This window comes from Perca fluviatilis, chromosome 7, assembly GCF_010015445.1.
Source record: "Perca fluviatilis chromosome 7, GENO_Pfluv_1.0, whole genome shotgun sequence".
Taxonomy (NCBI): domain Eukaryota; kingdom Metazoa; phylum Chordata; class Actinopteri; order Perciformes; family Percidae; genus Perca; species Perca fluviatilis.
In genome coordinates this window covers 37,877,615-37,905,033 of record NC_053118.1, presented here as the reverse complement: position 1 = coordinate 37,905,033, position 27,419 = coordinate 37,877,615, and the positions used below count along the sequence as shown (strand labels likewise).

General features: G+C 41.2%; 1 protein-coding gene across 1 annotated transcript; it reads right to left on the bottom strand.

Annotated features, from left to right (window-relative positions):
• Window positions 1-17,027: 17,027 nt before the first annotated feature.
• cmtm7 (CKLF-like MARVEL transmembrane domain containing 7) lies at window positions 17,028-26,118 on the bottom strand. The gene is made up of 4 exons (XM_039804778.1): window positions 25,840-26,118; window positions 21,200-21,376; window positions 18,873-18,954; window positions 17,028-17,702 (listed from the first exon to the last, which is right to left on the bottom strand). Exons 1-4 carry the CDS (start codon window positions 25,948-25,950, stop codon window positions 17,689-17,691), a joined length of 384 nt encoding a protein of 127 aa, XP_039660712.1. The 5' UTR covers window positions 25,951-26,118; the 3' UTR covers window positions 17,028-17,688.
• Between the last annotated feature and the right edge of the window lie 1,301 nt (window positions 26,119-27,419).

Below are 27,419 nucleotides of genomic sequence, written 5' to 3'. Positions count from 1 at the left end.
AATATTTTGAGATACAGATTTTTCATTTCCATGAGCTGTACGCTGTAATCATCAAGACTAAAAGGAGAAAAAGGCCTGAAATATTTCCTTTTATGTGTTATAAATTTAGAATATATGACAGTTTCACTTTTTGAAAAAAATAAATAAACTTTTCCATTACATTATAATTTTATGAGATGCACCAGAGTCCTTGACATTTTTTTGTGGCAAGTTTTGAACCTGCAGCTGTTCACAACTCCATCCTCGATTAGGAGAGTGAGAGCAGATGGGAATAAGCACAGACTAGCATTTCTTTTAGTAAAATTTTTAAATATGTGCTTAAAATGATGAAAGTGGAGGGAAACCCAGCTTTCCACAGGCCAGGAAGTCGACCATACACAATACCATGAAGGTGGCTGAAAACCTAATCAGATATGCTCTCCGTGGAGAAGTTCTACCAGACCAGGTTTCAAGGTGCATCATGTAGGAACACACTTGCTGCTCTGCCTCCAATCGTCTGTGCTGCTGCATCCAAACCAAGACCTGCAGAATGAAAGCTTACACACAAGTTGTGCATTTGCTGAACAGTCAGTTGCACACACCAATATAAGCTACTCCCAGTTGAAAGCCTAGAATTTCACTATTTACTTTATTATCATTAGGCCACTTACTTGTAGTCTTACCTACATCTCCTTTTACCTAATGATGTAGGAAGTAGGCCTAAGCATGTTGGTGGACTTGTTACATCAATACGTTGTTGGTACGGATGTATAAACTTTAAGTCTTTAAAGCCTGTTAAAAACGAATTTCTAGTGTGTGAGTGCCCCCTGGTGGATATCTTGCATTATGTTTGGATTGTGGCTCTTCAAATAAACTGGATGGTTATATTGGTTCTATTATGTTAATAAAAGTAGGGGGACGTTATTTTAGGATTTAGACATTATTTACTTAATATGTAGATACAATGCAGCAATATCAATCAAAACTAGCTCATTCATTTTGCTAAATGAAAGTCTGTGGTTTTAATTAGATGGTTGGATGTTGGTGCACTTATTTTACCAAGAGCGAATTAGGACAATATCAGTGGCCTTTAGTTAATTATATCTGCAGCAAACCTTCTACGAGTGATAACCTATTTAATGTAAACACAATACAGTTTATCTGCCTACAATTTTAGTTTACCGATTGCCAAACTAATAGAAAATAAACTGTACAAAAAAAAAGAATCTCCCAAATCCACCGAGCTTTGTTCATACTTGTGCTGGGTTGGATTAATGTGGTCTGTTGTTGTTCTTTACTGATTGGGTGATGACAGTCCAAATGTATTGGCTTAGAAAAAGACAGGGTGGAACTCATTAACATATATATACTACATGTCTTCTGACGCGTTATGTTATGCGTACTGAGCCACATTAAAAGTGGCGTTAGATGAGCCAACCACGGCGCTTTTTACAGCGTTTTGTCATTAGACGATGTAGAAAACGACGTCCTGACCGTTCAAAACAGGTAGGAATGTGACGTAATGTGAGCTTTTTGGCGTTCCATAACACACTGCCGTATAAGCCCGTCTGTGTTTAGATATATGTGCTTTGTTCAGTCATTCAGTTTAAACACTATGTATATTATAATATTAATAATATTAAGTACTGCCTAGATTGAAATTTATATTCTCTTTATATGTGTATATTATTCAGAATATGGTATATTATGTATGTGGCTAATATTGTTGTTTACACCATAGCCTTTCTATTTCTACAGGTTTATAACCTGCTATTTGTGGACTAAACAACTGTATGTGGACAATCACTCAGTGTAAATAAAAAACCACAACGAGTCATAAAAACGTGTCCTCTCCTGACGCCCCGTTCGGTGGGGAGATTCTTAAAGAACCGAACAACGTTAGTGTTAATTTTGTCACCTATTTTTAATTTAGTCTTAGTCTTGTGCCAAAAAAGTTTTAGTCGACTAAAAGTCTCGCCATCTTAGTCAAGTTTTAGTCAAAACATTTTAGTCTTTTTTTTAAATAAATTATTTCTGATAACCATTTCAGACAAATAGTTATAAAAATAAATAAATGCTTATATATATATATATATATATATATATATATATATATATATATATATATTGAGCCTCTTCCTTATTTCACCAGTAAATGACAAAAACAACCACTGCATGAGGAAAGGATATTTTACACTAAAATAAATGCAGCACGAAACTGGCGAGGCATATTTCAAGTGAATGCAACATATGTTGTTTTTCAGACAACGGCAGCTACAGACTGTCGTACGTCTCGTGTTGGAATCCTACACAGTGAAATAAAGACAAACCTTTACACCGTTTAGCTGTCAGCATTGTAACCGTGTTTAATCCAACTGCTAGCTAACGGTATGCTAACGTTACCTGCTGCCAAGTGTAGTGTTAACTAGCGCCCCATGCAGCGATGGTCTGTTTAGGAGCATCAGAGAGAAGCGCAGGCTATTCGGTCCGGTAGATAACGGTCGTTAAGGCACCTGTCGGTGCCGTAGCACCGGGTCTCGGTAACAGCTGAATATTCTATCTCATGATGAAAAAGTAGAGACGATTGTAGACGAAAATGAAGAGAGATTTTATCTTAGTTTTTATTTTATGCCAAACATTTTAGTCTCGTCTTTTATCGTCAACAATAATGCATGCTAATTTAGTCTTAGTCAGCGTTTTTGGACATCGGCGCAGTCTCGTCATCGTCTCGTCTTAGTCCTGGTAAAAAAAAAGGTCGTTGACGAACATATTTAGTCTTGTCTCGTCTGACGAAATTAACACTAATGCACGTGTCCTTTGTGTGCATTGCTGTAATGTTTAACAATTAATTCACGAAACATGCCGTTAGATAACCGCCAAACCATATTCCGTTATTAAAATCTCACAATTTATAGTTGTTTTAGCTTTTTCATAAATAATTCTCCCCTCCACAAACATGAATTAGAGTTTTATTTAATGGAAAGATTATACTACACAATTCGGCTTTCAATTAACACACCAATGACGTCTTGTTTTAATAAGATTATAACTTTAAGAACCATTAAAATAGCTGATATCCTACAACGGCGGCGAGCAATCGTTGGAAACAATTCAATGCAGTTTCACTAACTCACCGCCAGGTGGCAGCAGATGACCGTCTATATTAGTGCCCTATATTTATATTATTTCTAAATAAAGGGTACTAGTCTATATTATGTCTATAGTCTTAGGAGAGAGGGGTGCTGCTGTCTCACTGCAGAACATGAAAACACACAATATATGTAACATTAGACACAACAAGTTATTTATTCTTATGTTTAGTATAATGTGGATTGTTGTAATTTTTAACAATAATTAATCCACGAAACATGCCGTTATATCGTATGCCGGTGAATTGCTTAACCACATTTTATTAGTAAAACCTCACATTTAATATTTGGTTAGCTTTTTCATTAGGAATTCTCACCTCACCAAACACAAGTTAGGACTTTTTTAAATCTTAAGTTTAGACTGAAAAATTTGGCATTAAACAAAAACACCAATGGGCTCCTATTTTAGCTAGATTTTAACTTTTATCCATACAACCTACAGCGGTAGCCTAGTCAGTGAATGTCAGACCTACAAAGTTCATCTCACAGTATTCGGGGTCCTATTTCAATCCTTAACGACAGATTTGTGTTCTTAGTGTGCATTGTCATAATGTTTTACAATGATTCATCCACGAAACATGCCATTATATTATATGCAGGGAAATCGCCATTCCATATCCCATGAGTAAAACTTCACAATTTACATTTACTTAGCTTTTTCATAAAGAATTTCTCACCTGGACAAAATTGAATTTGGATTTTGTTAAATTGTTAATTTAGACTAAGAAATTCGGCATACAAGCAACACACAAAAGAACTCATTTTACGGGCTTTTGTCAGCTGAGTGATAGTCCATTATTAAATCCTCACATTTTTTTTTATCGGAAGGGTATGCTTGAAAATTCGGCATACAATTAACTCACAAAGAAGCTCTTATTTTAACTAGATTTTAACTTTTATCCCGACAACCTATAACATACATAGCGGAGGTCGGCGATAGAGAGACGCGTTGAAAAGGCTATTTTCTGAACAAAGTTTGGCGGAGGAAAAACAACACAGTATTCGGGCCCTTTTCACAATTTTAACGGCAGATTTTAAACAGCTGGTTTTGCTGTAAGATACAAAACACGCAGGAAAGATTTTCTATATATTTTTTTTTTTTAGCAATGAAACGAAGAAAAGAGGAAGTTAGTTCGACGTTAAAGACGAGAGAAGCTGAAAACAGCAGCGTTAACTGTCCCTCGCTTTTATCAACCATACTGTTTTAGCTTTTTCATAAAGAATTCTCCCCTCCATATACATGAGTTAGGCTTTTATTTATTTTAATTCGGCATACAATTAAGAGAGCTCTTATTTTAACTAGATTTTAACCCAACAACCTATAATATACATAGTGGAGGTCGGCGATAGAGAGCCGCGTTAAAGCCTTTTTCTGAACAAGGTTTGGCGGAAGAAAAACAACACAGTATTCGGGATCTTTGTTTCTCTACAAGAATTTTAAAATATTGAGCTTGTTCTCGTGATAGCCAGACTAGTCATAGCCTATTTCATTCACAGAAACACACCAAATAACTCACATATATACATATATACATATACATATATATATATATATATATACACACATACATATATATATGCATATATATACATATATATATATATATACACATATATATACATATATACATATATATATATATATATATAGTCTTATATATATCGTATATATATATATATATATATCCTATCTCATGCCAGTTGAGTAAAAGGAGAGAGAAAGAGAGAGAGAGAGAGAGAGAGACAGAGAGAGAGAGAAAGAGAGAGAGAGAGAGAGAGAAAATGTCTCTCATTTTGTGTGTATTTTGACACGTGTATGTTGCTTTAAGACAGAATCAAATACAATTACTTACTCGCCATCGGTTGCTTTTAGTACACACATGAAACACACACAAACAAATGATGAGATGAGACAGAAATGGTGCAATGAGCCTTTAATTTACAACATGCAACAAATCACAACTTGTAGTTTAAACACACTTTTAAAAAATGTAGAAAAACAACCCAAGTCATGTGAGCTCTTTGTGATGTGACTTAATAATAATAATAACACTGTGGCCATACAGTAGTATTTCCTTCTAAAACATCACTAAATCCACCTCACCCCAAACCAACGTTAACACACCCCCCCGACATTTTAAATGTGGTTCAATTAGCTTCGGTTTGTTCTCGGTCTATTAGCTCGCAAACAGCAGGTTAATCCGATCTATACAACAGAACATTAAGGCACTTTGGAGAGAAACCTAAAACCATGTCAACTATAAGTCCACTGGGCTCTCTTCTTCATGTTTTAGCTCGTTAGCTAGCAGCACTGATCCAGAACCGCGACAAGTCCTAAAAACCCAATCCGGTCTGACGCCAGTTCGTAAAATGGTCACGTTATTTTGACTTATTGCTTCGTGTACAGGTCACGATTTTCTCGTTTATTTTGTGAACAAGTCACGATTTTATCGAGAAAGGGGAAAGGTTGTGGTTAGGTAAACGAGAAATGGGAAAGGTTGTGGTTAGGTAAACGAGAAATGGGAAAGGTTGTGGTTAGGTAAACGAGAAAGGGGAAAGGTTGTGGTTAGGAGAACGAGAACTGGGAAAAGTTGTGGTTAGGTAAACGAAAAAGAGGAAAGGTTGTGGTTAGGTAAACGAGAAATGGGAAAAGTTGTGGTTAGGTAAACGAGAAAGAGGAAAGGTTGTGGTTAGGTAAACGAGAAAGGGGAAAGGTTGTGGTTAGGTAAACGAGAAAGGGGAAAGGTTGTGGTTAGGTAAACGAGAAAGGGGAAAGGTTGTGGTTAGGAGAACGAGAAAGGGGAAAGGTTGTGGTTAAGTAAACAAGAAATGGGAAAGGTTGTGGTTAGGTAAACAAGAAAGGGGAAAGGTTGTGTTTAGGTAAACAAGAAAGGGGGAAAGGTTGTGTTTAGGTAAACAAGAAAGGGGAAAGGTTGTGGTTAGGTAAACGAAAAAGGGGAAAGGTTGTGTTTAGGTAAACGAGAAAGGGGAAAGGTTGTGGTTAGGTAAACGAGAAAGGGGAAAGGTTGTGGTTAGGTAAACGAGAAAGGGGAAAGGTTGTGGTTAGGTAAACGAGAAAGGGGAAAGGTTGTGGTTAGGAGAACGAGAACCGGAAAAAGTTGTGGTTAGGAGAACAAGAAAGGGGAAAGGTTGTGGTTAGGAGAACGAGAAAGAGAAAGGGGGAAAGGTTGTGGTTAGGAGAACGAGAACGGGGAAAGGTTGTGGTTAGGAGAACGAGAACGGGGAAAGGTTGTGGTTAGGAGAACGAGAAAGAGAAAGGGGGAAAGGTTGTGGTTAGGAGAACGAGAATGAAGAAAGGTTATGGTTAGGAAAATGAGAAAGGGGAAAGGTTATGGTTAGGTAAACGAGAAAGGGGAAAGGTTGTGGTTAGGAGAATGAGAAAGAGAAAGGTTGTGGTTAGGTTAACGAGAAAGGTTGTGGTTAGGTAAACGAGAAAAGGGAAGGGTTGTGGTTAGGTAAAAGAGAAAGGGGAAAGGTCGTGGTTAGGTAAAAGAGAAAGGGGAAAGGTCGTGGTTAGGTAAACGAGAAAGGTTGTGGTTAGGTAAACGAGAAAAGGGAAGGGTTGTGGTTAGGTAAACGAGAAAGGGGAAGGGTTGTGGTTAGGTAAACGAGAAAGGGGAAGGGTTGTGGTTAGGTAAACGAGAAAGGGGAAAGGTTATGGTTAGGTAAACGAGAACGAGGAAAGGTTGTGGTTAGGAGTCGCTCTGATTGGTTGTAGCGCTATCCTATTACGTGCAGAGAGAATTTCAAAGACAACCGTTGATCCCACCCCCTTCGGATTGAGCCCTGCCAATGGGGAGTTCCCAGACCCAACATCTGGATGTTGGGTCTGGCTTGTCAGGCGACGTTAAGATATGGCGTTGGCGTCAATAACAAACGCCAAAGGCACCTCCCCGAGCGTCCGTATTGTACGCGACGGGAGGGAGAATGTGTTTCGAGACATTCGACTTACGCGTGGTTTCCTGCCTGCTTGGTGTCCCGCGTGTGGCGTTTGTCAATGTTTTTTTGTTAATTGGGTTTTTAAAAGACTTCCGCCAATGTTTCTTTCCTAAACCCAACCGTTTACTGTTTTCGTAAGCATGTGACGTTGGTCACCCTCGTTTTTTTAACCCTAACCCTCTGAAGCCTTTCCCAATGTTCTTTTCCTAAACCCAACCTTTTTTTTTTTTTTTTTTACATACGTGCGACGTTCTCGCGATAGTACGGCACGTTCTCGCGATAAGACGCAACATGGTGTGTATGTTTACATCTGCTGTATACAGCGTAGACATACACGCGGAAAGCTCAAAATTCGTACAGATAACACGACACTCGGCTTTAGGAAATGTCTTGATGCCACGTTGCTACTGGAATCCTAATTCTTGAAGCGATTCCAAGTAGGGATCGTTTTTCGATGTACTTACATCCCGACCTAGAGCATCAAAAAGTGACGCCAAGAGTCCCGACCAAGCGCTTTAAAATATGACGTTGGCGTCAGTAACAAACGGCGCAGGCACCTCCCCGAGCGCATGTATTATACGCGACTGACTTGAGAACGTGTAGGTTGCGCCACAGGTTTTTCCTGACATTCTTTACAATACCCATCCCCAGTAACGGTCCTGAATCAGTACTTCTTAACCAACGAACTACAGACCATTTACCGCATCTCCCAGGGGACATTAGGTCACCGTGCAACAGTGAGAACAGATCATTAAGCATCAGAAAATACATACATGCCATAATGAATAATAATAATTATGTAAACAGCCTGGTTCTGTCCAGCCTGGAGCCAGAATGAATCTTCGAACAAAGTTTGTGTGTCAAAAAATGGTATGTTTTAACCCCTATGTTGTCATCCCGTCGACCAATAACTTGCTGTCCTATAGGAGGCTGGTCGAGCAGGTTACCGTGTGATGTAAAAACACCAAAAAGGGCCAAACTCTGACCGATGTACGGATTCATTCAGGTTCCACACCAAAACGTCCAGGAAGCAATATAAAAACCCAGCTTTAGGGTAAAACAATTAAAGGATGCACCCATAAAAAAATAAAATATCCGAATTTGATACCAAAACTTGGAAGCTGATGGTAGATACGGACTGAAAAATTCGGCGTATCAAAAGTTCCAACAAATAGAAGTACAAAAAAATATTGAAACTAATCAAAGCAAACGCTGACTAAAATCTCAAAGATCTCAAACTAGGGATGCACCGAATCCAGGATTCGGCTGAATATTGGGCTTTTTGACGAGGTTCTGGTTTCGAACCTTAGAATTGTTTTCCTAGGGAACCGAACCCTACGCTTGCACTCGGCGCACTACGCTGATCGCCGTAGTGACAGCGCCGTTGATTACGGGAAGGTGTTTATGTAGGTGGAGCGTTCAATGCAGCAGGCTGTGAGAAAGTGGACATGGAACTGGTGAGCAGAAAAAGTTGTTGTTTGGCAGTACTTTCAGTCAAAAGAAGGCCATTCAAGTCCAGCTACATGTTCAATCTCTTCAATGCTGATTGGTCTGGTGGTGGCGAGGACCCTAAACTATACACAACATGGCCGCTATTACAACAGCCATGTTGGGTAAGATTCGCTTCAGAACTTGAACCTCCTATGGTGTCATTTTGATGCTACAAAGCCATCACCTCCCGTTAGCATCCCATTGACTCCCATTCATTTTGACGTCACTTTGACAGCGAATAACTTTACATCTGAAGCGTTTAAAGACTATTTGTCCATTGTTTATTTCTAAAGAAACACGACAATGTATAAAAGGCTCCATTACCTTGTATCTTACGTTATTGCTCCATAGCATACGTTTGTATGAAAATAGGCTAATGATGTGTCTCACAGTAGGGGAATTACCATATAGTACAGGAGAAGCTCACAGGCAGTTTGGACTTCCATTAGTTGTTTAGGTTTAATGACTAATGTTAACTAGCATGTTAGTGATCAGTAATTACTAATGTTAACTAGCATGTTAGTGATCAGTAATTCCTAATGTTAACTAGCATGTTAGTGATCAGTAATGACTAATGTTAACTAGCATGTTAGTGATCAGTAATTAGCCTGTGCCTATGTTATCTCCTTACATATACCTACGCTCTCCGTCTCTGTAAGATTGGGAATGATTGAGATTTCTCTCGGCACAGCTACCAGAAGACTTCACACTTTCAGACAGGTTGCTCACGTCACATCTACGTCTTCAAGCTCAGTTGGAGGCTGCGCAGTAAAGCAAGAGATCACCGGAAAAGTGCTTCTAACAGCCTTCACTGGTCTCCGTCCAGACACACGGGATCTGGTGGTCCATTCTTATATACGGTCTATGGGTATGAAACATCCGAAAGAATAAGAGTTGTGCATTAAGGAATCTCCAGACAGCAGCCAGAATGCAGCAACTTCAGGTACGGCAAAGGAAGGACAGTCTCTGTTTACTTCATTCATGTGTTTACTGGGTTCATGGACTGAGGATGGGAGGAGGAGTCAGCACCATCTCAACCAGTGGATTCAGGATTCAGCCTGAACCCCTAAACTTTGGATTCAGGGCATCCCTAATCTCAATTAATTAGTTGTCCAGTGATTCTCTACAACTGCTTCAGGTTCTTCTTTACGTCACGTGGATCTTTTTAAATTACAGTCAGCTGAAAATGGTATCGCCATTTTAAGTAGTTTTTATCAGTGCATCTAAAGTGAAATAAAGCTTTCACGTCAAACTGGCCCAGACTGGCAATAAAAAATAAAAAATATAAACAGTGCAGTAAAGCAGCAAATACACAGCAAATGTGAAGTTAAAAACCAAAACGATATCTCAAAAGTGAAATGCAGGTTGTTTTACTTTGTAGAAAACAGCTTTTTGAGTTTGTGTTATACGTTGAAAAAGCCTCCACGCACTGTGTGTGATTCTGGGCGGTCTCTGATAAAAAGGTGACAATCGGGAGAGAAGACGGGTGAAATCTTTGGCTGTTGATCCAAAATTGTGTTTTTAAATCACACCGTGAGACACGTCCAACAACTTGTTTTCAACCTGGACCCTATTTTCCTGTGTTTTAGTGTCTAAGTGACTGATGCGAACAACAATCTTTGACATTGGTCCAGTATTAAGCGTGAACGCTTAATACTGGCAGCCGTGAACCGAGCTGTTATGTAACCCTACAGGACAGAAGTTCAGCATCAGTCAGCGTCCACTAAAAGTTCAGTTGTTGCCCCCTACAGACTCAAATTATTATTCTAAGTGTCTGACAACATTATGGAAAGGATCCCTACAGAGATAGACCTTTAAAAACCTCTTTAAGACCTTTCTGTTTAACCAGAAACAGCTATTAAGTCGGAAGCGCTGAACCCACCAGACTCCATTTAAATAAACTGTACTTTTAGTGTGTATAGAGCCAGCATATTCTCACATGTAAATCAGTAAACTATGTGTTTATTTCAACCAAAACTAGAGATGTGATGGTTGGAAAAGTGGAAAAACGACCAAAAATGGCTTTTCATAGTTTTATTTTGTTTCGGTCGACTTTGAATGAAGTGTATTTTACGATGCTTGAATTCCTGTTTATTTACATGGAGTCTGGTGGGTTTAGCCAACGCAATTTTGCGGATGTTTTTAATGTTTAAAAAAAGGATCTTACTCTTTAATAGTAAGGTCGACATCCTTATAAATCCTTTCTATAATGTTGTCAGACACTTAGAATATTAATCTGAGTCTGTCAGCGGCAAAAACAGCAAGGTAAATACAAGCTGGACAATTGCCCTATTAACTCACATTATAGCTTGTTTCTCTGCTGCCGACTGCAGCGATCTTAATAGCGCTTAATACTGGACCAATGTCAAAGATTGTTGTTCCCATCAGTCACTTAGGCACAAACGCAAAGGGAAATGAGGGGTAGTGACCCTTTAAGTCGAGGACAGGCCAACGTTTTACGATGTAAAATGCAACTGCGTTACAAATGCGGCGCCGTAAACAAATATTCAAAACAAAAATTCCACAATGTAGTTGCATGTAGCTGTGCTTAGCATTTTTGTGTTAATACATCGTGACGCTTCAATTCACCGGACATTCAACGCACAAAACACAACATGCTTTAAAACGCATATTGTGCAGTCTCACACAGGTTGCACCCACGATTTTATTCAAATCCAACAACTTTCCCCCCCACCCCAAAGAGAAAGCCAAATGAAGCTGTCAGACCGCCGTAATCACACAGTGTGCAGGGGCTTTAAGGGATGCACCAGAAATAAGACAATCACTTGTTTATTAAATTCATTGTAATTTGTCCAGTAAACCTCAACTTCCACACGGTCATAATCATCAAACATTCCTTCATAAATCCTTCAGTCTGTGCTCGCTCGGAGCTGCTTTCAGACGAAACGTAAGAGGACACATTCAAAAAAGTGCAAAATCCGAAGTGTTGCACTGAGATTTGCACTGAGATTTTTTTTTTTTTGGCATCTGATCAACAGTAAGGCAGTAATCTGAGGGTTTAACGTCTCGGACTGAAAGCAGAGCTCAGTCTCACATCATCAAGAGTTTTGGTTAACAGGAAAATGGCAGGAAAAGTTTCCTCTTTCACACCAACGACCTGGGTCGGACCAGGGCTACCTGACCCGAGTTGGACCAGTATTATCTTAAACATTCACTCAGGTGTATAAGCTTGTACATCAGGGGTGTCAAACTCCGTTTCCCAGAGGGCCACACTGGAAAATGAGGATCATATCAAGGGGCCAGACATGTAGAGTTTATTGACATGCTTTTATTTAAGAGAAAAATGCATGTCTCATATACTGTAGTCTTCTCACTTACATTTTGGGCCTCATAAAGCCGCCCCCAGCGAGAGATACATTGAAAAAAAGTGCCAAAAAACTTGGAAAAAGGCCGAAAAAAAGTGTCAAAATTATCTGAAAAACTTTCAAAAACATCAGAAAGTGCCAAAAAAACATCGTTAAAAGCACCAAAAACTTCAGAAAAAGTGGCAAAACATTGAGTAAAGCGTCAAAAACGTTAAAACAAAGCGCCGAAAGCATTGAAAAAAGCGACAAAAACTAGGTGGTTTTTCTCGTTAGTTCTTTTGACCACAAGACGATATTCGCTGATATCTTAAAGTCTTGTCACGATACAATTTTGATTTAATTGAGGGTTTGATTTGACGCAGAAGCATAAATCAGCCTTAAGTTCAACCCTGCTTTAACCCTTGGTGTGAAAGAGGTACAAATCTCAGACCACTCTCTCCGTCTTCCAGCATCCAGATTAAAATATGATTTTAAATTTTTACAGAACTGCTCCAGCGGGACAAATACTTAAACTGACTGGCTCCGTAGAAGTCATAATAACCACTCTTTAGTTCCACGGGGACACTGCTCTATGTTTCTTTAAAACTGTTACTGATGTGCTTTCTGAAAATTCAGATTTAAAGTCAACATTTTACAGATTTCTTTGTTTGTTTTTAAAGCACCGAGGACAGTCATGCACGTCCCGACGTCTGTGAGAGAAACTGGACAGCACGTTGAAGTGAAATTGTAATAAATGCTTTGAGTCCTTTTTGAAATTGAACCCGGCAGCAAAATGATTTCCACAGCGGAGACATCGTGTCCGACTGTGGGCAGTTAATGTGATGCTACCTGGTAGTTACTGCCGCACCCGAAAGAAAGCTAGCCTGGGAAAACCCTGACCAACTTCTGGCAAATTTGAGATTTGTTCTGCAAGTCCGTCTGGCCAAGAGCCCATTCAAGCCCATTTCCAAATCGAGGCACCAATCAGAACCATTGAGGCGGTCTCTACACCAATCACAACTGTTGAGGCGGGCTTTACACCAATCACAACTGTTGAGGCGGGCTCTACACCAATCACAACTGTTGAGGCGGTCTCTACCCCAATCACAACCATTGAGGCGAGCTTTACACCAATCACAACCGTTGAGGCAGGCTTTACACCAATCACAACAGTTGAGGCGGGCTCTACAACAATCACAACAGTTGAGGGGGGCTTTACACCAATCACAACAGTTGAGGCGGGCTCTACACCAATCACAACCGTTGAGATGGGCTCTACACCAATCACAACCGTTGAGGCAGGCTTTACACCAATCACAACAGTTGAGGCGGTCTCTACACCAATCACAACCGTTGAGGCGGGCTCTACACCAATCACAACCGTAGAGGCGGGCTTTACACCAATCACAACAGTTGAGGCGGGCTCTACACCAATCACAACAGTTGAGGCGGGCTTTACACCAATCACAACAGTTGAGGCGGGCTCTACACCAATCACAACCGTTGAGGCGGGCTCTACACCAATCACAACCGTTGAGGCAGGCTTTACACCAATCACAACAGTTGAGGCGAGCTCTACACCAATCACAACCGTTGAGGCGGGCTTTACACCAATCACAACTGTTGAGGCGAGCTCTACACCAATCACAACCGTTGAGGCGGGCTTTACACCAATCACAACAGTTGAGGCGGGCTCTACACCAATCACAACCGTTGAGGCGGGCTCTACACCAATCACAACCGTTGAGGCAGGCTTTACACCAATCACAACAGTTGAGGCGGGCTCTACACCAATCACAACAGTTGAGGCGGGCTCTACACCAATCACAACAGTTGAGGCAGGCTTTACACCAATCAAAATAGTTGAGGCGGGCTCTACACCAATCACAACAGTTGAGGCGGGCTCTACACCAATCACAACAGTTGAGGCGGGCTCTACACCAATCACAACCTTTGAGAAGGGCTTTACACCAATCACAACCGTTGAGGTGGGCTCTACACCAGTCACAACCTTTGAGACGGGCTTTACACCAATCACAACATTTGAGGCGGGCTCTACACCAATCACAACCTTTGAGACGGGCTTTACACAATGACGATAGCACAGCAACAGCGAGCAGCTTTTTGTTTACATTCAACATGACGGCTACCGAACCCGTTGATGCGGCTGTCGCTGCTACGTCACCCAGATCGTTGCTCTGATTGGCTGAAGGACTATCCAATGGCGCCCAGAGGCATTTGAGCGGCGTCCGTTGGTGACGCCCCTTTTGGAAATTGGCTGTGAATGAAGCTTCCCCAGACCCCCCACTCTCAGTTAAAACTGAGAAGGGTCTGGTGTCAACCAGGCTAAAAGAAAGTAGCATTTACTTCACAACCACTTGATTGTGATTTGATTTTTTTTAACCATTAACATCTCAAATCATTGGCGCGTGACCGGTTGTTAGTTCCCGGCCCCTGGTGCAGCACTTTTCCTTGTTTATTTTGAGTTTGTTTGCATTGATAGCATGCTAATGTTTCTTTTTGTTTCAATTTCACAGGATATTTTAGCATGCTATTGTTGTTGTCTTTTAGCACACATTAGCCCCTGAGTAACGTTTGATTTTAGCATGCTAACAAAGTCATTAGCATGCAAGTTATTGGCTGTGTCTCATTCCGCATACTTCCGTCATTTACCGGAAATGACGAGCAGGGATGAGCGTGACGAACGCAGCACATGGCAGCTGATTGGACGAACGCGGCACGTGGGTCTGGCTGCTCCCGAATTTCAAAACACATAATGGCGACTCGTTTCAGAATACGATCTCTCGTATTTTACAAAAATAGTCCACCAAAACGTGTTTCTGAAAACATTTTAAGCGAGAAATAGGCCGTGCAGTTGCTGAATCTGTCCGTTTTTTTTGATCGACAATGGTCACTTTTAAAAGATTTTCGTCAGATTTTGAGCCGACAGCTACTCATTTTTACAGGGTCATCCTGGTACTTTCAGTGCGCTGACTTTTTGCATTATCGACACTAAAACTAAGTGTTTGAAGTATGCAAGTAGGCGGTTTGAGACACAGCCATTGTCTGTAAAATCGTAGCTCGGTAATGTTTGTTAGCACACCACAATTATGATTGAATCTTTTAGTGTGGTAGCCAAAATTAGCATATCAGGCTAACAGGGCTAAACTGTGTATTGTTTTATTGTTGGGCATTGTAAAAAAGTGTTTAAAAAGAGTTTAATACATCCGTGGTCCAGACTGTTTTTTTACTGAGCTCGTAGAATAAAAAAATGTTGGAATGGATGAGACATCTGAATCGAGCAAATCAAGCTAAGTGCTGTAAACAACAGAGGAAGTGCAAACAAAGAGGCGACCCGTGACTTAGGCGGCAACATTTTTGGCGGGAACTCATCTGGGATTGCTTTATGGCACACGACAGGAAGAGGGCGCTGTTCCTCAAAGCCCAGTTTAGTTCAGACCAAAGATTCGAGATGAGTCGACACTTGCAGATAATGGCGTATCATCTGCATAGAAGCGACTTCCCGTAATTCTGTTTTTTTCTCAGATCTAATGATTGTAGTCGGACTTCTTTAGCAAGTCTAGTCTTTAAACTTTTTGAGAGTTATTTATTTATTATCTGCTCTAGCTTTTCCAACGTTTCAGACACAGATATGGTGATAAGAACGGTCCTAAATGATGTTAAAGGTCCCATGACATGTTGCTCTTTGGATGCTTTTATATAGACCTTAGTGGTCCCCTAATACTGTATCTGAAGTCTCTTTTATATAGACCTTAGTGGTCCCCTAATACTGTATCTGAAGTCTCTTTTATATAGACCTTAGTGGTCCCCTAATACTGTATCTGAAGTCTCTTTTATATAGACCTTAGTGGTCCCCTAATACTGTATCTGAAGTCTCTTTTATATAGAACTTAGTGGTCCCCTAATACTGTATCTGAAGTCTCTTTTATATAGGCCTTAGTGGTCCCCTAATAATGTATCTGAAGTCTCTTTTATATAGACCTTAGTGGTCCCCTAATACTGTATCTGAAGTCTCTTTCCCGAAATTCAGCCTTGGTGCAGAATTACAGCCACTAGAGCCAGTCCCACAATGAGAGAGGGGGGGGCAAGGTGGAGGGTGGGGGTGTGGCCTTGACCAACTGCCACTTTGCTCATTTGAAAGCCATGATGTCTCTCTCTCTCTCTCTCATGGGTGGGCCAAATTCTCTGGGCGGGCAAAGCAGAGAAAGGGGAGGTAACCTCATAAGGAGAAGATTCCTGATTGGTCCATCTGAGCTTTCATTTTCTCAAAGGCAGAGCAAGATACCCAGGGCTCAGTTCACACCTATCACCATTTTTAGCCACTGGGAGACCATAGGCAGGCTGGGGGGGGGGACTCATATTAATGTTAAAAAAATGTTCATGCCATGGGACCTTTAAAATAAGACGATAAACTACCACAAAGAGACACAAAATGTACGGGGGGAAATTGCATTTTGTTTTCAAAAAAACATAACATTTACTTGAGGAAGGATGCCTAAACTCACCACCAAATATTCGCACAAAAGTCTTCCAGTAAACCGAGGGCTGGTTTAAGTCTAGCGTAGACGGGCCGGTTCAGAGCGCTGAAACTTTTCCTAAAAACGGTGTCGTCTCTTTGGGAATCTTTGGTCTGAACGGGGCTTTAAAGCTATAACACAGCTTACACTTTTCTATAAAGCTTCTCTACATATTTGACAGCAGATAGCAGGAGGAAGGATGTCACTACCCGATGTGAGTCGAGTGCCGATGTGAGTCGTGCATGCTCAGATTTAAACGGTTTACAGCCTAACGTGTCGTACTGAAATTTGTGAAATCCTTAAAATAATAAATTTTTCTCTTTACATACAATAACACAAGATGGAAATAGTTTCCAAAACGTTTTAGCTATCTATGATTGTTTGATTGCTAACATTAGCTGAAAACGCCATTCAAGTGACAGCCTTTGTTGTGTCTGATTGCTAACTTGTAGCTAGCAGTCATTTCTAAAACGTTTTAGCTATCTATGATTGTTTGATTGCTAACGTTAGCTCAAAACGCCATTCAAGTGACAGCCGTTGTTGTGTTTGATTGCTAACTTGTAGCTAGCAGTCATTTCAAAAACGTTTTAGCTATCTATGATTGTTAGATTGCTAATGTTAGCTCAAAACACCGTTAGCATCTAGTAGGCTACTTGATTGCTAACGTTAGCTCAAAATGCCGTTAGCATCTAAGAGACTACTTGATTGCCAACGTTAGCTCAAAACACCGTTAGCATCTTAGCTAACGTTTTAACTAGTGCCCTAAATATAGGGCACTAGTTTTAGCTATCTATGATTGTTTGATTGCTAACGTTAGCTCAAAACCATAGGCTACTTGTCGCAAAGTGACGCATGCGCAACTCGCGTCTGCACTCGACATCGGGTAGTGACAGGGGAAGTAAAAAAATAAGATGTCTACCTTTTCAAAGAGGGAAAGGCAGGACAGAAAGCTGTTGAGATTTTGGATTATTTCCACAGCGATGTCTTTCGCTGATTCTACTGAAATGTTACTGAGCACCTTTAACGTGTAGAAATCTACGGAGGGAAAAGTAATCTGAGTAACTACTGTCCTTTACCGGGATGATATTTACGTTTCAGACTGTTGAAAATGGCGGCTGGTCCTGGAGCACATGTTCCATTACGTCGGGAGTTTAAATTATTATCCAATCAGGGTTGAGTATCCAGGAGGTTGCTAGGCGGTTGCTAGGCAGAAAACTTGACAGCAGCAGGACTCAACAAACTGCCAACGCAACCGTCTGGCGTTGATTAAACTGCTGCACCTGGAGGAGAGAGAGGGAGAGAGAGAGGGAGAGAAGGAGACAGAGGGAGAGAGGGAGAGAGAGACAGAGAGGGGGAGACAGAAGGAGACAGAGAGAGAGAGAGAGAGAGAGAGAGAGAGAGAGACAGAGACAGAGAGGGAGGGAGAGAGAGACAGAGAGAGAGAGAGAGAGAGAGAGGAGAGAGAGAGAGACAGAGAGAGAGAGAGAGAGACAGAGAGGGAGAGAGGGAGGGAGAGAGAGGGAGAGGGAGGGAGGGAGAGAGAGAGAGAGAGAGAGAGAGGGAGACAGAGAGGGAGGAAAGAAGGAAAGGGGGAAGGGTAAAAGAAAGGATGGAAGGAGGTTTTGAAGCAAAGATGGAAGGAAAAAGGTAAGGATGGCAGATAGGATGGAAGGAAGGAGATAAGGAGGAAAGGAGAGAGTAAAGTGAGAGAAGTGAGAAGGAGAAGAGAGAGAGAGGGAGGGAGGGGAAGGGACAGAGAGAGGGAGAGAGAGACAGAGACAGAAAAGGAGAAATTATTTCCATCATGTGAGTCTGATTAGTTTCTGATGTCCAACAGTCAGTTCAGTGTTTAGAGAGATCTGAAAGCTGATTAGCGCCATTAGCATACCTAGCACGGTTAACGGCTGATTAGCACCGCTAGCATTGATAGCATTCCTCACTAGATGTTTCTGTGTGTCTGAACAACTTTTTTTTTCTCAAAATATCAACATTTATCTTGAATAATTACGATATAATAAACTTCTTTATTAAGATTTTATTTAAAGCACCCATATTATGCTCATTTTCAGGTTCATATTGTATTTTGAGGTTGTACCAAAATAGGTTTACATGGTTTAATTATCAAAAAACACCATATTTTTGTTGTACTGCACATTGCTGCAGCTCCTCTTTTCACCCTGTGTGTTCAGGTCTCTGTTTTAGCTACAGAAGTGAGACATCTCACTTCTGTAACATCTTTGTTTTCAGTCACACATGCTCAGTAGCTAGGTAAGGACTACTAGCCAGTCAGAAGCAGAGTATGAGGGGGTGCCCTGACAGTAGCTAGGTAAGGACTAATAGCCAGTCAGAAGCAGAGTATGAGGGCGTGCCCTGACAGTACCTAGGTAAGGACTACTAGCCAGTCAGAAGCAAAGTAATATGAGCATTTTAAAAAGCAGGATGGGACGTACCGGTCTGATGAGAGCCGCAGGTCACGCTGTAAGACGTCCACAAACTGACAGCCATCAGGAACGTTGCTATGAACCCAAACACCTGCAAACACACACACCACAGACACACACCACACACACACACACCACAGACACACACCACAGACACACACCACGCCACAGTTTACTTCACACAGACAAAAGTTATTTCTCTTCTTGTAACTTCTTAACAAAAGCAGGGCTGCAACTACCGATAATTTACCCCACTGATTAATGTGTTGATTATTTTATATTATAATCACGCATTATTATTGTATGCGTGGCGTTTTCTACGTCTTTACACACCAGAAAGGTGTCTGACGCGGCGCTGCTGCTGCTGCTGCTGCTGCTGCTGCTAGCATTGTCTGGACACATGTCTGTTTCCCATTGATAAAATGAAATAATAACGTGTTCTCCAACTTTATTTTGTCAATATTTTTGTGTTAGAATCATTCTCTGTATTGACAGTGCAATACGCAATTTGAAAAATCTATCATTATTATAATCTTTTGTCACACACACACACACACACAAACACACACACACATATACACACACACAATACACACACACACACAACACACACAAAAGAAACAAAAAAGCAAGAGGAAAAAGAAGAGAGAAGAGAAACAGAGAAGAAAAAAACAACAAAAACCACAAAAAAAAAAAAAATCAGGCGAAGATAAGGAGGGAACAAGAAAAATAGTAGAGAAGAAAGAGAAAGGAAGAAAGAGAGAGAGAGAGAGAGAGAGAGAAAGAACCTAAATACACAACACCAAGAGACAGGGAGTATTCCACAATATAACACAAGAAAGAGTATGTGGAAAGACTTGAAAGAAAGAACTAAATGGAAAAATAAAATGAATAAATAAAATAAATAGAAGTAAATAAATAATGGAAAAGAAAATAGAAAAAAAAATAAAATAAAAGAATAAATAGAAAAAATAGAATAAAGATAATAGAATAAATAGAATAAATAGGAGAAAAAATAAATAATAGAAAGTGTAAGGAAAAATGGTAAGTAAATAGAATGTTCAAAATAAATAAATGGAAATATAAAAGAAATAGAATAAAAATAAAAAAAAATAGAATAGAAGAATAAAAAATAAAAAAAGTAAATAAACAAAATAAAATAAATAAAAACTAAAATAAATAATAAATAAATAAGGAGTAAATATAAGAAATATAATAAATAAATAAAAGAAGAAAAAATGAAAAGAAAATAGAAGGAAGGAAAAAATAAGAAGAAAGAGAGAAGGAAGAGAGGAAGGAAAACGTACCGTACCGAAAAAAAAAGGGAACAACCATAGTTAGGTTAAAAATATGAAAAACTGAAACGAGCGTTATGCCTCAGAGAAATGTTTCCATCAACAGGCTGTGGTGTGGTAGTCACGGCTATATAAAAACCTGCTACTTCACCACACAAGATCACTTCCTTCCTTCCTGACTTCCTTGCTTCCTAACCTGAAAGGCATTTGGGTGAAACGGCCCAGTTAAGAAACACTGAGGATTAAGAACAGCTGTTCAGTGAAATGCAGAAGTGAGATCAACATGCAAACGGTTTGATTTGGGCTCTGCAGCCTGACGTTTTTAGGGGAACTTATCTTAAAAACCTTACCGTTGAAGCCGGAGAAGTTTCAGACGTGCAGTTAAGTAACACCGGGGGTCAAGCACAGAGCCATGTTCAGCTTGGAGCCATGGAGCTTTAATATTTCACACACGCTCACTGGGGGCGGGACCATATGCTTCGGTCCCGATTCGATCCCCGATACATGGGAGCCGACTGGATTTGTACCGCGGGATTTCATTTATTGTGATTTTAGAAGTGGTGCTGTTTCTGCTTCTTTGTGTGTGTGTGTGCGTGTGTTCAGTGTGTGTGTGTCTGTGTTTTGTTTGTGTGTGTGTGTGTAGGTTCTAGTGTGTGGCGTGTCAGGTGAGTGTGTGTAGCGTGTGTGTGTGTGTGTGTGTGTGAGACAGTGTGTGTGTGTTCTGTGTGTGTATGAATCTTCTGAACTGCTGTTTTCTAATATTTAGGTCAATCATTGGTAAAAACAATAAATAGATTGTAGGGAAAATAATATAGAAAAAAATGCTATTTCACTTTCTTTACCCCGCCGCTACTCTGCAGCCTGGAGCGCACACGCACACACACACACACACACACACACACACACACACACACACACACACACACACACACACACACACACACAACACACACAACACACACACACACACACACACACACACACACACACACACACACACACACACACACACACAGGCTGTGGAAAGGTGTTCCGACTCACCGTCAGCGGCCAGTTGATGCAGGGCATCCTGGCCTGCAGCCTGAACAGGTGCATGAGGAAGAAGATGAGGAAGGCGATGAGGAACCACAGCACCACCACCTCGAAGAACTGCATGGCCGCCCAGTTGGGCCAGCCGAATACGCAGTGCACGCACAGGAAGGCCACGAGCAGCGCCAGCTAACAGGAAACACACACACACACACACACACACACATACATAACCGGTTACACAAAACCCCTGAACCTTGCCTGTCTGCCTGCCACCTACCTGCCTGCCAGCCTACCTTTCTACCTAACTACCTGCCTACCTGCCTTCCTGTCTGCCTGCCTACCTGCCTGCCTGCCTTCCTGCCTTCCTGCCTTCCTGTCTGCCTTCCTGCCTGCCTGCCTGCCTGCCTTCCTGCCTTCCTGTCTGCCTTCCTCCCTTCCTTCCTGCCCGTTCCTGCCTTCCTGCCTTCCTTCCCTCCTGCCTGCCTTCCTTCCTGCCTGCCTTCCTGTCTGCCTTCCTGCCTTCCTGTCTGCCTTCCTTCCTACCTGCCTGCCTGCCTTCCTGTCTGTCTGCCTGCCTACCTGTCTGCCTACCTACCTGCCTTCCTGCCTTCCTGCCTTCCTGCCTTCCTGCCTGCCTGCCTTCCTGCCTGCCTGCCTGCCTGCCTGCCTGCCTTCCTGCCTGCCTTCCTGCCTGCCTGCCTGCCTGCCTGCCTTCCTGCCTTCCTGCCTGCCTTCCTTCCTTCCTGCCTGCCTGCCTACCTGCCTTCCTGCCTTCCTGCCTGCCTTCCTTCCTGCCTTCCTGCCTTCCTACCTGCCTGCCTGCCTTCTTGTCTGCCTTCCTTCCTGCCTTCCTACCTGCCTTCCTGCCTGCCTTCCTACCTACCTACCTTACATGAAATCCACACTCACATGAAATATGACAAAATGATAAAATAGCATTGTGGACACTGAATTGGATGAATTTACTGTGTATTAGACGCTGTATTAACGTCACTGTTTAAAACCCTTTTCCAGGTTAGTGGGGGTGCATACCGCTCAAAACCAACATGGAAAACGTAGCTAGTAATGTTCACTCAGCGTTTTGGTTTGTTGTTAAACTGTGTGTAAAACGAGCGGTGACGTTAAATCACCCTACGGCACCGTCTATTTGCTGGATGGTTTTAAGGTAACGGTCGGCAGCTAACATTAGCAGATAAGCCCGTGCTTTGTGTCTATGTGACTGATCAGTTTCTGCAGGTTTCACCAAGTCAAATTTCAGACTTTTTGAGACCTTTTCTTAAGACCATAATGAATGAAATTAAATTAAGACGTATATCACAACATCAACTGAGCCCCAAATAAAAAAAAAAAATTTCAAGCCAAGTATCTAAGTACTAAACTTGCACTTGCCCAAAGCTGAAGGCTAAAATCTGTTGTATGTCTGTGGGACAATCCGAAAGAGACTCGCACCAATAACACAAAAGCTGATTGGCCGCAATATAAGTAGCATGTTGGGCTCATTTGTAGTCATAATACAGCAAAATTATACACTGAACAAAATTATAAATGCATCACTTATGTTTTTGCCCATTTTTAATGAACATAACTCAAAGATCTAAGACTTTTTCTATGTACACAAAAGGCCTATTTCTCTCAAATATTGTTCACAATATCTGTCTAAATCAGATAATCCATCCACCTGACAGGTGTGGCATATTAAGATGCCGATTAGACAGCATGATTATTGCACAGGTGTCCCTTAGGCTGGACACAATAAAAGGCCACTCTAAAATGTGCAGTTTTACTGTATTGGGGGGGTCCGGGAGGGGTCCGAAAAGTCAGTGTCTGGTGTTAGGGTTCATCCGTGAAGAGAACACCTCTCCAAAGTGCCAGACGCCATCGAATGTGAGCATCTGCCCACTCAAGTCGGTTACAACGATGAACTGCAGTCAGGTCGAGAGAGAGAGAGAGAGAGAGAGAGAGAGAGAGAGAGAGAGAGAGAGAGAGAGAGAGAGAGAGAGAGAGCTGGTTGATCCCTTACCCTACCACACACACACACACACTTTAGAGTGGCCTTTTATTGTGGTCCAGCCTAAGCCACACCTGTGCAACAACCCTGCTGTCTAATCAGCATCTTGATATTCCACACCTGTGAGGTGGATGGAGAAGTGCTCACTAACACAGATTTAGACAGATTTGTGAACAATATGTGAGAGAAAAAGGCCTTTTGTGTACACAGAAAAAGTCTTAGATGTTTGAGTTCAGCTCATGAAAAATGGGGGCAAAAACAAAAGTGTTAGGTAGGAACATTATAACCTGTTGACAATTATTTAAGAGTAACAACACAATACTTTTTAGTTTTTAAGACCTTTTTAAGACCCCGCGGAAACCCTGCTAATGGGAACAACAATCTTTTAACTGGTCCAGTATTGAACAAGAACCAAGATGTAATGTAACCCTACAGGACTAATGTTCAGCAGCAGTCAGCGTCCACTAAAAGTTGTGTTGTTGCCGCTGACAGACTCAGATTATTATTCTAACTGTCTGACAATATTATGGAAAGAATCCCTACAAAGATAGACCTTTTAGTTAAAGAGTAAGATCCTTTTAGTTTAACATGAAACAGCCCCGAAATCACCATCACCAAACCCCACCAGACTCCATGTAAATAATCAGGACTTTTAGCGTGTATAGAGCCAGCATATCTCCACCAGACTCCATGTAAATAATCAGGACTTTTAGCGTGTATAGAGCCAGCATATCTCCACCAGACTCCATGTAAATAATCAGGACTTTTAGCGTGTATAGAGCCAGCATATCTCCACCAGACTCCATGTAAATAATCAGGACTTTTAGCATGTATAGAGCCAGCATATCTCCACCAGACTCCATGTAAATAATCAGGACTTTTAGCGTGTATAGAGCCAGCATAACTACTTTTATCATCGTAAAACACACTTCATTCAAAGTGGACAGAAACTAAATAAAACTACTAAAAGTCATCTTGGTTCATCTTTCCACTGTTCCAATAATCACCCCTCTGGTTTGGTTGAAATAAACCCTTAATTCACCCATTTACATGTGGAGATATGCTGGCTCTATACACGCTAAAAGTCCTGATTATTTACATGGAGTCTGGTGGAGATATGCTGGCTCTATACACGCTAAAAGTATTACGCCTTGTCAATGAATTAATTGATTATGAAAGTAGCTTCTGATTTATTTTTCTGTGGATGGAATAATGGAGTCATTCACTGATAGTTGCAGCTCTACTGACATCGTGGTCTTCTTGTAGCGTGGGTAGTTGTCTCAGTTATTGATGGAACGACAGGATTTCCTGCAGAGTTTTAAAGAAGAGGTGCCTTGCCTGGAGAGACACGCTGCAGGAAATGCTGCTGCACCGTCGACGGCCATTAACCAAAATCCAACTCAGGGTTTTCCCTAATTAGTATATTAAGCTTTTAGTCGCAGCATCCGGGCTGTATTTGGGCAGCACCTAAACTGAATGAATGGAACTTAAAGACATTCCTCAGGTCTGATCAATTTAGTTGGTCCACACTGAACACACACACACACACGCACACACACACGCGCACACACACACTTAACACAATACACACTTAACACACTTACACACACACAGACACACACACACGACACACACACGCCAGACACACACACACACACGTCGTGAACACACACACACAGAACACATACACACTTAACACACTTAACACACACACAGACACACACACACACAGAACACACACACAGATACACACACACAAACACACACACACAGAGAACACACACACAACACACACAGACACACACACAGAGACACAGACACACACACTTAACACACACACAGACAGACACAGACACACACACACACACACACACAACCACACACACACAGAACACAGACACACACACACACACAGAATAACACACACACACACAACACACAAACGCCAGACACACACACACACACACACACACACACACACACACACAGACAGAATAAACACACACACACAGACACACACAAACACTGAACACACACAATTTTGTGTAAATACCAAAAGTCAACCCTACAATATCTCTGCAATAGACACTGACGTACATGGTCAAGAATATCGCGATATTTGGTCACACAGCTCTACTTCTTCTTGTTAATCAGATTGTTTGAGTTTTATTTCCTTTTCTTCTTTTACAGCATGCTGATTGTTCGAGATAAATATAACAGATCAAATCAAATCTTACAATACCACATTTACCACATCAGACAAACGTAGAGCAGCAGAAGTACAATATTTACAGTGGAGTACAAGTAGAAAGGAGCACAGTACTTTAAATGGCACTTACTCGAGTAACAGGTTACTGTCCGCCTGTGTACAGTGTGTCAGTGTGTGTGATGTGTTAAAAACAAGGCAACAGTTGGACTAATACAGATAATGACTTCACCACCACTAGCCACCAGGGTCCATTTAAATAATCACGCATTTAATACCTTTCCTTAAAAGGTGAAGTCTCAGCCTCCATATGAACTACATGTTAGCGGTGAAACTAACGGCCAGCGTTAGCCAACACAGCCCGGCTATGTCGGTGTGAACGAATACCCTGATACCCTCGGGTTAAACCCGTGTTAACCTGCGATGTTTTCTCACCATCTGCCCGATCTTCAGCAGTCCCGGGATGGTGCGGGTGTAGCCCGTGTTCAGGACGCCGTCCGCGGACGTCCTGGTTGTTGTCGTCGTGGTGATGACGGTGTGCGACATGTTGAAATATAGAGAAATATATGATGTTTACAATGTTAAAATAAAAAAAACAACACGGGTTAAACTGCTACACAGCGGCACCGTCGACTGGGATAACGTTAGTTAGCGATCGGCCGTCGGGATGGCGCGTCACACCCGTGTCAAGGCAAAGCGGATAAACACGCCGACTTCCGGAGAGAGATTTCAGGATAAAAGAGACTGTTATTGTTATTGATCAAAGCAATCTTTCAAGCTTGAATTAGCAGCCTATATAGCAGCTTTCAATTATAACAAATTCAGCAATTCAACGTGCTGAACAGTGACTGAAAAACATAGACACAAAAAATGGATGTAGAGACTGAAAAAGTGGATTTAGAGACTGAAAGTGGATTTAGATACACAACAAGTGAATTTAGATACACAACAAGTGAATTTAGATACACAACAAGTGGATTTAGAGACAGAAAAGTGGATTTAGAGACTGTGAAAGTGGATTTAGAGACTGAAAAGTGGATTTAGAGACTGTGAAAGTGGATTTAGAGACTGAAAAGTGGATTTAGATACACAACAAGTGGATTTAGAGACTGAAAAGTGGATTTAGTTTAGAGACTGAAAAGTGGATTTAGAGACTGTGAAAGTGGATTTAGAGACTGAAAAGTGCATTTAGAGACTGAAAGTGCATTTAGAGACTGAAAAGTGCATTTAGAGACTGTGAAAGTGGATTTAGAGACTGAAAAGTGCATTTAGAGACTGTGAAAGTGCATTTAGAGCTGGAAAGTGCATTAACTGGAAAGGATTAGAGACTGAAAAGTGCATTTAGAGACTGAAAAGTGCATTTAGAGACTGTACTAGTGCATTTAGAGACTGAAAAGTGGATTTAGAGACTGTACAAGTGCATTTAGAGACCTGAAAAGTGCATTTAGAGACTGTGAAAGTGGATTTAGAGACTGAAAAGTGCATTTAGAGACTGTGAAAGTGCATTTAGAGACTGAAAAGTGGATTTGGAGACTGTACAAGTGCATTTAGAGACTGAAAAGTGCATTTAGAGACTGTGAAAGTGGATTTAGAGACTGAAAAGTGCATTTAGAGACTGAAAAGTGCATTTAGAGACTGTGAAAGTGGATTTAGAGACTGAAAAGTGCATTTAGAGACTGTGAAAGTGCATTTAGAGACTGAAAAGTGCATTTAGAGACTGTGAAAGTGGATTTAGAGACTGAAAAGTGCATTTAGAGACTGTGAAAGTGCATTTAGAGACTGAAAAGTGCATTTAGAGACTGTGAAAGTGCATTTAGAGACTGTGAAAGTGCATTTAGAGACTGAAAAGTGGATTTAGAGACTGTAAAAGTGCATTTAGAGACTGTGAAAGTGCATTTAGAGACTGAAAAGTGCATTTAGAGACTGTGAAAGTGGATTTAGAGACTGAAAAGTGCATTTAGAGACTGAAAAGTGCATTTAGAGACTGTGAAAGTGCATTTAGAGACTGAAAAAGT